This window comes from Oncorhynchus mykiss, chromosome 23 (assembly GCF_057628025.1).
Source record: "Oncorhynchus mykiss isolate SJ-2025 chromosome 23, ASM5762802v1, whole genome shotgun sequence".
NCBI lineage: Eukaryota > Metazoa > Chordata > Actinopteri > Salmoniformes > Salmonidae > Oncorhynchus > Oncorhynchus mykiss.
In genome coordinates, this window is record NC_143044.1 from 63,983,448 (window position 1) to 63,994,262 (window position 10,815).

General features: G+C 41.5%; 1 protein-coding gene across 1 annotated transcript; it reads left to right on the forward strand.

Annotated features, from left to right (window-relative positions):
- Positions 1 to 2,181: 2,181 nt before the first annotated feature.
- Positions 2,182 to 6,113, forward strand: egr2b (early growth response 2b). The gene is made up of 2 exons (XM_021592563.3): positions 2,182 to 3,680; positions 4,166 to 6,113. Exons 1-2 carry the CDS (start codon positions 3,509 to 3,511, stop codon positions 5,278 to 5,280), a joined length of 1,287 nt encoding a protein of 428 aa, XP_021448238.1. The 5' UTR covers positions 2,182 to 3,508; the 3' UTR covers positions 5,281 to 6,113.
- Positions 6,114 to 10,815: the final 4,702 nt, after the last annotated feature.

The window sequence follows — 10,815 nt, forward strand, 5'->3', positions numbered from 1 at the left end:
GGACAGGTAATACAACATGTTAGGCTGCTTCCAGGGCAGGTAATACAACATGTTAGGCTGCTTCCGGGACAGGTAATACAACATGTTAGGCTGCTTCCAGGACAGGTAATACAACATGTTTAGGCTGCTTCCGGGACAGGTAATGCAACATGTTAGGCTGCTTCTAGGACAGGTAATACAACATGTTTAGGCTGCTTCCAGGACAGGTAATACAACATGTTAGGCTGCTTCCGGGACAGGTAATACAACATGTTAGGCTGCTTCCAGGACAGGTATTACAACATGTTTAGGCTGCTTCCGGGACAGGTAATGCAACATGTTAGGCTGCTTCTAGGACAGGTAATACAACATTTTAGGCTGCTTCCAGGACAGGTAATACAACATGTTTAGGCTGCTTCCGGGACAGGTAATACAACATGTTAGGCTGCTTCTAGGACAGGTAATACAACATTTTAGGCTGCTTCCAGGACAGGTAATACAACATGTTTAGGCTGCTTCCGGGACAGGTAATACAACATGTTAGGCTGCTTCTAGGACAGGTAATACAACATGTTAGGCTGCTTCCAGGACAGGTAATACAACATGTTAGGCTGCTTCTAGGACAGGTAATACAACATGTTAGGCTGCTTCTAGGACAGGTAATACAACATGTTTAGGCTGCTTCTAGGACAGGTAATACAACATGTTTAGGCTGCTTCCGGGACAGGTAATACAACATGTTAGGCTGCTTCTAGGACAGGTAATACAACATTTTTAGGCTGCTTCTAGGACGGGTAATACAACATGTTTAGGCTGCTTCCGGGACAGGTAATACAACATGTTAGGCTGCTTCTAGGACAGGTAATACAACATGTTAGGCTGCTTCCAGGACAGGTAATACAACATGTTAGGCTGCTTCTAGGACAGGTAATACAACATGTTAGGCTGCTTCTAGGACAGGTAATACAACATGTTTAGGCTGCTTCTAGGACAGGTAATACAACATGTTTAGGCTGCTTCCGGGACAGGTAATACAACATGTTAGGCTGCTTCTAGGACAGGTAATACAACATTTTTAGGCTGCTTCTAGGACGGGTAATACAACATGCTGCCCCCTGTCTGTCTGTGAGCACACAGGCCTGATGACCTATTGAGCCTGATATTATAACGTTCAGGATGAGGAGAGAAGAGAAATGCACTTTTACACACGGAACCATTGGTATTCAAGAGCAAATGGATGCTAATAATTTTTTAACATTTCTGTAACAAACTTGGACTATCTTAACAAATACAGAATCTGCTGTTTTAATATTGGAAGATTTTTTTTTTTAAAAGCATAATTTAAAATGTCGTGATTGATAAACATACGTTTTTCACTCACCATCCTGTTCCTATCACACAACTCCGCAGAGCCCACCGCCTCTCCTGTGGTTTCGACCTCTTAACGTGCTACAAAGAGGAACTGTAAATATATAGGTCGGATAATTAGCTTATTAAGCAGTCTGCCATTATCTCTCGTTTTCTCCAATACAACCTTGACAACAGATAAATGATATATTGCCATTTATAGGCTACAATCGTCTAATTGAGCAGCGGTCTAATAGAAAGGGTTTTATTCACAGTCAGTTCCCATATTGCTAATGATACGTTTAACTGACGGGCCGATGAATGGCGCCCGCAGCAGCATGGTGTTAAATGAATAGAGTTGTCATTGACAGGACTTTATTGACTCCAGACGGATTAATGTGAGGAGTGTGTGTGATCATGATGCTCCGTGCGGTTTCCTTTCAAACCGGAAACCTCGCAAATCAACCAGAGCCTTTTTCCAGTCACAGAGTCAGGGAGCTGAATAACGAAGGATTCATTCTTGTCTATATACTGTTGTTGTTATTATTATTATTATTATTATTATTATTACTAGCAATAATTGTTATTTAATCGTTATTATAGTAATATCAACATAATAATAAGCCTAACCAGTCACAATAATAATAATACGTATAGTCTAATGTATAAGTATCAAGAAAATGTAATAACTTTTTATAGGCATCAAATGTTTAAATTTAGATAATTTTCTCCCACGCGTTACTTGACACAGCCACAAGCTGGAAATTGCCTTCCAACCAGGGCCCCGAACAGCTCACCCACCCACCCATCTAGTTTTTAACTTTCAAGTTTCTCAACCCACGTGGGGACTTTACCAGTATACCGAGTCTACCAAGCTGTGCCAATTACATTATTTCACGCATCGCCTTATCGCCTCTGAACGGAAATGTTATTGTGAACTATGTCCGGTTTTCTAAAATGCGCGTGGGGTTGAGGAGGTTTATAGATGTGTATCACTGAAACACCAGACAGTAAGTAACCTAGTCGGCCTGCCGGACAGACGAGTCGACCTCTCAGTTCCGCTCAACACCACTGGAGGGCAACAGTATTGAGAATCAACAACAAAATAATAATAACAACAAATACAATAATCATATTATTAGTAGCCTACGTTAACAATATAAAACATATTTTTGACTATAATAGATTATAGGCCTAATGTATAGCTAGTCTGGGCCTACCACTGTATCCATATGTTCCGTTATCATTAGACCATGTGCCTTTACCCGTTTCATTTCAGGATGTGAAAGTCATTACATTTCAAGACAAACAATTTCCCTTCTAGTGATATAAATAGCTCGTAACTAAATAGGCCTGTAGCCCAGTCTTTCCTAAAGCAAAGCCTATTCAAACGACCCTGACAAAGTTTCCGAGTCTAATGCAGCAAAGGTGAAAATTCCGTGATTGTGGCTCTCATTTGATTGTGGTTTGCGATGGTAGTTCTGTCGCTGCTCTTGCTCGGCAAGACTCGATAGTTTCCGACGCTCATATTCCGGAATAGAACCCTTATATGTAGGCAGGGGTGTTCTTAGATTTACCGGATAAAACCATGTATGGCTTCTAGAGAAGAACCGGAATTCCTATTTGAAGGCGATGTGTAGAGGAAACATTTCAAATCGTATACATCAGATACGCTTGTAACATTGATGTCCGTCTAAACTGATAACGTGCCATCTTGCATTCGTTCATTTCTTTGCACTTATATTGTTTTATCATTTTCGTGCTAATGGAAACTGCATGGAGAAAAAACAAACAGATTTTGTCGCTTTATATTGGATAACTTTCACTTGTGGGTTCTCCATTGACAGCCCGGGGCCAATAGGATCCCCCAGCGCCTCCTCTCTCGAACCAAACGACCCTTGTATGGGCAGTGACGTAGTGGCGCATTCACTGCCCCACTGATAAATACATACTACTGCTACTCGTGCTGCTAGGATCCGTCATTCACTAAACAGCCTGATGATCTGGAGAGAGTAGAGTAGACTATAGAGGTGGTATCAACACACGCTCCAGATTGTGTTAACTTCTCCGGACAGGTTATCAGATGTTTCCGTGTAGGATAGGACAGTAAGGCCACACATACTCAACCAGCCGGTTTAAAATACCGTTTTAACCCTGGAAACAGCGAGAAGCCGTTAGTTAAATGATGACGGCTAAAACTTTAGAGAAAGTCCCGGTCTCTCTGGGTGGGTATGTCCATCCTGTCCCTGATTCCATCTACTCTGTGGATCATGACAGTCTGCCGCCCGGGGTGGCTATCTTTCCTAACGCTGATTTAGGAGGCCACTACCACGACCATCTTAGCGGAGCTCCAGGTAAGCGTGGACTATACAGGGTGATGTTTTGATATCATGGGGACCTTTAGAGAATGCAACATGTGCTGTGTTGGTTATTGGAGAGGAAACACATCGGCTACTACGTATAGATTATAATATTATGCATACTGTTTGATATTTAATTTTTTCATCTTGGTCAAGAGATTTTGGACATGTTTTTGAATGAATGGTTGTGGGACAAATGTATGTCTGGATATTTGTATCAATGGTAATAAAATAAAATATGTTTTAGAAGCACATGGCTAGAGTTACGCACTTTTCCCCAAAAAAGTTTGCATGAAAGTAAAACGGCACCCCTTTGAAAAGTTGAATGAATGACCGGTGGGTAAAGGATGCGAGCGCGCAGCACGCACCAAACACTGTGCGCACGAGAACGGACCTGCAGCATGTTTTTTTTTTTTTTTAAGTTCTCTGATTTGTTTGTTTCGTGATTATCTGCTAAGATGTCTCTTCTTATCTTCCAGATGGCTTGATGAGTGGCGATATGAGCTTAGAGAAACGCTCTCTCGACCTGTCTTACTCTAGCTTCTCCCAGCCACCTGGCCATCGGAACCAGACCTTCACCTACATGGGAAAGTTCTCCATCGACTCCCAGTATCCCGGTAACTGGAACCCCGAGGGCGTCATCAACATTGTGAGTGCGGGGATCCTGGGCATGACCCAGCCATCTTCCGCCTCCTCCTCCCCGGCGTCCTCCGGCTCTCCCGGACATTTCTCCTCCACGCTCAGCTGCACCATGGCCCAGAACCAGGCCGACATGGAGCACCACCTCTACTCTTCCCCGCCTCCCTACGGCTGTGGGGAGGTCTACCAGGACCCGTCGGCCTTCCTCTCCACCGGGCCCGGTATCTCTTACCCGCCGCCGTCCTACTCCTCCCCTAAGCCCAACACAGACTCGGGTCTCTTCCCCATCATCCCAGACTATGCTGGGTTCTTCCCGCCGACCTGTCAGAGGGACATGCAGGCCATGCCTGACCGCAAGCCCTTCCCCTGCCCACTGGACTCCTTTAGAGTACCCCCACCTCTGACTCCCCTGAACACTATTAGGAACTTTACATTAGGTGGACCGGTCTCGGATGGACCCAGACTCCCCACCGCGTACAGCCCCCAGAACCTCCCCCTGAGACCCATCCTGCGGCCCAGAAAATATCCCAACAGGCCGAGCAAGACCCCGGTCCATGAGCGGCCGTACCCCTGCCCAGCGGAAGGCTGCGACCGGCGGTTCTCTCGGTCTGACGAGCTGACCAGACACATCCGGATCCACACGGGACACAAACCGTTCCAGTGCCGGATCTGCATGAGGAACTTTAGCCGCAGCGACCACCTCACCACGCACATCCGCACGCACACCGGAGAGAAGCCCTTCGCCTGTGATTTCTGTGGCCGTAAGTTCGCGAGGAGCGACGAGCGCAAAAGACACACCAAGATTCATCTCAGACAGAAAGAGAGAAAATCATCCACTGCGCCATCAAACAACACGAACTCTGATCGCTCCGGTACCGGTTCTATAAGCACATCTAGCGGAGTCTGCTCCTCCAGCACGGGACAGCTGGCGGGATGCCCCTCGCGGGCGGTATAGAACACACTATAGCCAATAGGTTAATGGAATACATATTTAGAAACCTTGACGAACTAAAGACAATAGAGATTGAGTTTTAATTGTTTGGAAGCTGCAAGTTCAAAACATAATATGGAACGAACTTTACATGCAACAGCATAATTCTCTTTCATGCGTAATTGCGCATCATTCCGGTGCGCTCCAAACGTTCCCACGATGTATCCTCTTAGTTTGGTGGCTGAGAGAAACGCACTTTGTTTGCATAGGCTACTGAAGTCAGTCAAGTTAATAGACAATACTTTTAACACATGGCTGCCTATATTCTCTTCACGTCTCGGGAAGAAACATGTTGAGGATTAATATCAAGCACATTTACACTGACGCGCCAATAGGCTACAATATACACAACGCTGCATGGAAAGAACGTTATGTTTGCAATAATTTAGAAGGAAAGGTGTTTTAAATTATTTACTAGACAAAAATGTGTCCATTTTAACATGTTCGTTGATTGTATTTCCCCCTGTTGTGCCTCGTTTCACACGTTATTTTTGTACATTGTCAATACAAGGACGATTTAATGAATTGTACATTTTGTCATTTAATATCAAAGTTTGATTATATGTATATTTTTGTACACATTGTGCCGTGTAACTATGGAAAGTGTTGTGGTTTATGTCTAACAATAAGGAATGTAAATAATTGAACTCAAACCGACTTGACATTTGTTTTTCGTGAATGTTTCCGACTCATATTAAATGTTAATGTTGATTTAAAAAAATCTCAATGGCCTCCAGAAAGGCCTGGTTATTTCTTGTGAACTAAAAACAAATAAAGTAAACTCTGAACAACATGAATATAATGTAATATTATTGGAAAGTACACCAGAAGGGGTGGGCATGGTAATTCCCGTGTAACGTCAGTCTGATGTGAGTCATGCCTTCACAAGGCTGCTCCCACTCACGGTCTATCCGTGCTGTTCTGATGTTGTGGTTAACAACAACTAGAACAGGAAAGATCTTTACCGTTGTTCATGTAGAGATCTATACACACAGGACATCCAATAATAATAATAATAATAATACGTTAAATAAAGAAAATAAGAAAAATAATAATCTAAAGTATATACTTTGATCATCCAAAACGAATGCCGGTAGTCCGATCAACATTAAAAACTAATGCCGGTAGTCCGATCAACATTAAAAACTAATACCGGTAGTCTGATCAACATTAAAAACTAATACCGGTAGTCTGATTAATACCGGTAGTCTGATCAACATTAAAAACTAATACCGGTAGTCTGATCAACATTAAAAACTAATACCGGTAGTCCGATCAACATTAAAAACTAATACCGGTAGTCTGATCAACATTCAAAACTAATACCGGTAGTCTGATCAACATTAAAAACTAATGCCGGTAGTCTGATCAACATTAAAAAAGAACAAAGAGTTGATTGAAACCACACGATATAGCAACATCTCATGTACAGTATCTTTGAATACCGTTGAATGACAGACACACACAACAGGTTGATACAGTAAAGGGCCACTTTATAGATCAACAGAACGCAACAGTCAACAGAAAAGGTCGTGGACATTCTACCTGCCACCTAAAGATTTGTCATGAAACATACATGAAACATATCCATGAGACAGTAGGTCGTGTTTCCGAACACCAATCAAACGATAGGCCTAAACAACTTTAAACTGAGTTATATGTCACCAACAAACTGTCTGTCAAAGTCATTTGTGTCATGGTCAAAACATGTTGCTACAACAGTAGCTAGGAAGGGGAGAAGTCTGTCTATAATAAAGAGCTGCTCTGCCTTCTTAACAACACTATCAACAAGGCAGGTCCTACAGGCCCTAGTTTCTACCTTCTTAACAACACTATCAACAAGGCAGGTCCTACAGGCCCTAGTTTCTACCTTCTTAACAACACTATCAACAAGGCAGGTCCTACAGGCCCTAGTTTCTACCTTCTTAACAACACTATCAACAAGGCAGGTCCTACAGGCCCTAGTTTCTACCTTCTTAACAACACTATCAACAAGGCAGGTCCTACAGGCCCTAGTTTCTACCTTCTTAACAACACTATCAACAAGGCAGGTCCTACAGGCCCTAGTTTCTACCTTCTTAACAACACTATCAACAAGGCAGGTCCTACAGGCCCTAGTTTCTACCTTCTTAACAACACTATCAACAAGGCAGGTCCTACAGGCCCAAGTTTCTACCTTCTTAACAGTACTATCAACAAGGCAGGTCCTACAGGCTCAAGTTTCTACCTTCTTAACAACACTATCAACAAGGCAGGTCCTACAGGCCCTAGTTTCTACCTTCTTAACAACACTTTCAACAAGGCAGGTCCTACAGGCCCTAGTTTCTACCTTCTTAACAACACTATCAACAAGGCAGGTCCTACAGGCCCTAGTTTCTACCTTCTTAACAACACTATCAACAAGGCAGGCCCTAGTTTTGTTGCACTGGGAGGACTGTTCAGTCATGTGGTCAGGTGCCACAAAGAGGGACTTAGGAGAATTACAATTGTAGCTAACATTAATAATATGCATTAATAATATGCATGTCAATCTCTCCTGCCTCAAAGTGGAGGAGAGATCGACTTCAATCACTACTTGCATTTGTGAGACGTATTGACATGTTGAAAGCACCAAGCTGTCTGTTTGAACTACTGGCACACAGCTCAGACACCCAACATACCCCACAAGACATATCACCAGAGGTCTGTTTGAACTACTGGCACACAGCTCAGACACCCTACATACCCCACAAGACATTCCACCAGAGGTCTCTTCACAGTCCCCAAGTCCAGAACAGACTATGGGAGCAGCACATTACTACATAGAGCCATGACTACATGAAACTCTATTCCACAGTACTACATAGAGACATGACTACATGGAACTCTATTCCACAGTACTACATAGAGCCATGACTACATGGAACTCTATTCCACAGTACTACATAGAGCCATGACTACATGGAACTCTATTCCACAGTACTACATAGAGCCATGACTACATGGAACTCTATTCCACAGTACTACATGGAGACATGACTACATGGAACTCTATTCCACAGCACTACATAGAGACATGACTACATGGAACTCTATTCCACAGTACTACATAGAGACATGACTACATGGAACTCTATTCCACAGTACTACATAGAGCCATGACTACATGAAACTCTATTCCACAGTACTACATAGAGCCATGACTACAGGGAACTCTATTCCACAGTACTACATAGAGCCATGATTACATGGAACTCTATTCCACAGTACTACATAGAGCCATGACTACATGGAACTCTATTCCACAGTACTACATAGAGCCATGACTACATGGAACTCTATTCCACAGTACTACATAGAGCCATGACTACATGGAACTCTATTCCACAGTACTACATAGAGCCATGACTACATGGAACTCTATTCCACAGTACTACATAGAGACATGACTACATGGAACTCTATTCCACAGTACTACATAGAGCCATGACTACATGGAACTCTATTCCACAGTACTACATAGAGCCATGGCTACATGGAACTCTATTCCACAGTACTACATAGAGCCATGACTACATGGAACTCTATTCCACAGTACTACATAGAGCCATGACTACATGGAACTCTATTCCACAGTACTACATAGAGCCATGACTACATGGAACTCTATTCCACAGTACTACATAGAGCCATGACTACATGGAACTCTATTCCACAGTACTACATAGAGCCATGACTACATGGAACTCTATTCCACAGTACTACATAGAGCCATGACTACATGGAACTCTATTCCACAGTACTACATAGAGACATGACTACATGGAACTCTACTCCACAGTACTACATAGAGACATGACTTCATGTAACTTTATTCCACAGTACTACATAGAGCCATGACTACATGACTACATGGAAATCTATTCCACAGTACTACATAGAGCCATGACTACATGGAAATCTATTCCACAATACTACATAGAGCCATGACTACATGGAACTCTATTCCACAGTACTACATAGAGCCATGACTACATGGAACTCTATTCCACATCAGGTAACTGATGCAGCAGTAGAATCAGACTTAAAAAACGGGTAAAAATACACCTTATGGAACAGCTGGGACGGAGAAGACACACACAGGTACAGACACATATACAGTGGGGCAAAAAAGTATTTAGTCAGCCACCAATTGTGCAAGTTCCCCCACTTAAAAATATGAGAGAGGCCTGTAATTTTCATCATAGGTACAATTAAACTATGACAGACAAAATGAGAAAAAAAAATCCAGAAAATCACATTGTAGGATTTTTAATGAATTTACTTGCAAATTATGGTGGAAAATAAGTATTTGGTAAATAACAAAAGTCTATCTCAATACTTTGTTATATACCCTTTGTTGGCAATGACAGAGGTCAAACGTTTCTGTAAGTCTTCACAAGGTTTTCACACACTGTTGCTGGTATTTTACCCGGCCAAACTGACCAATCAGGGTGGGAAAGGCCTTGGTCAGGGACGTGACCAAGAACCCATTGGCAGTGGTGGAAAAAGTACTCAATTGTCATACATACCTTAATAGAAAAGTACTAAATTGTCATACATACCTTAATAGAAAAGGACTCAATTGTCATACATACCTTAATAGAAAAGGACTCAATTGTCATACAGACCTTAATAGAAAAGTACTCAATTGTCATACATACCTTAATAGAAAAGTACTCAATTGTCATACATACCTTAATAGAAAAGGACTCAATTGTCATACATACCTTAATAGAAAAGGACTCAATTGTCATACAGACCTTAATAGAAAAGTACTCAATTGTCATACATACCTTAATAGAAAAGTACTCAATTGTCATACATACCTTAATAGAAAAGTACTCAATTGTCATACATACCTTAATAGAAAAGGACTCAATTGTCATACATACCTTAATAGAAAAGTACTCAATTGTCATACAGACCTTAATAGAAAAGTACTCAATTGTCATGCATATCTTAATAGAAAAGGACTCAATTGTCATACAGACCTTAATAGAAAAGGACTCAATTGTCATACATACCTTAATAGAAAAGGACTCAATTGTCATACATACCTTAATAGAAAAGGACTCAATTGTCATACATACCTTAATAGAAAAGGACTCAATTGTCATACAGACCTTAATAGAAAAGGACTCAATTGTCATACATACCTTAATAGAAAAGGACTCAATTGTCATACAGACCTTAATAGAAAAGTACTCAATTGTCATACATACCTTAATAGAAAAGTACTCAATTGTCATACATACCTTAATAGAAAAGTACTCAATTGTCATACATACCTTAATAGAAAAGGACTCAATTGTCATACATACCTTAATAGAAAATGACTCCAGTAAAAGTGGAAGTCACCCAGTAAAATACTACTTCAGTAAAAGTCTAAAACCATTTGTTTTTAAATATACTAAAGTATCAAAAGTAAAAGCATGAATAATAAAAAATAACTTCTAAAAAGCAAACCAGACGGAGCAG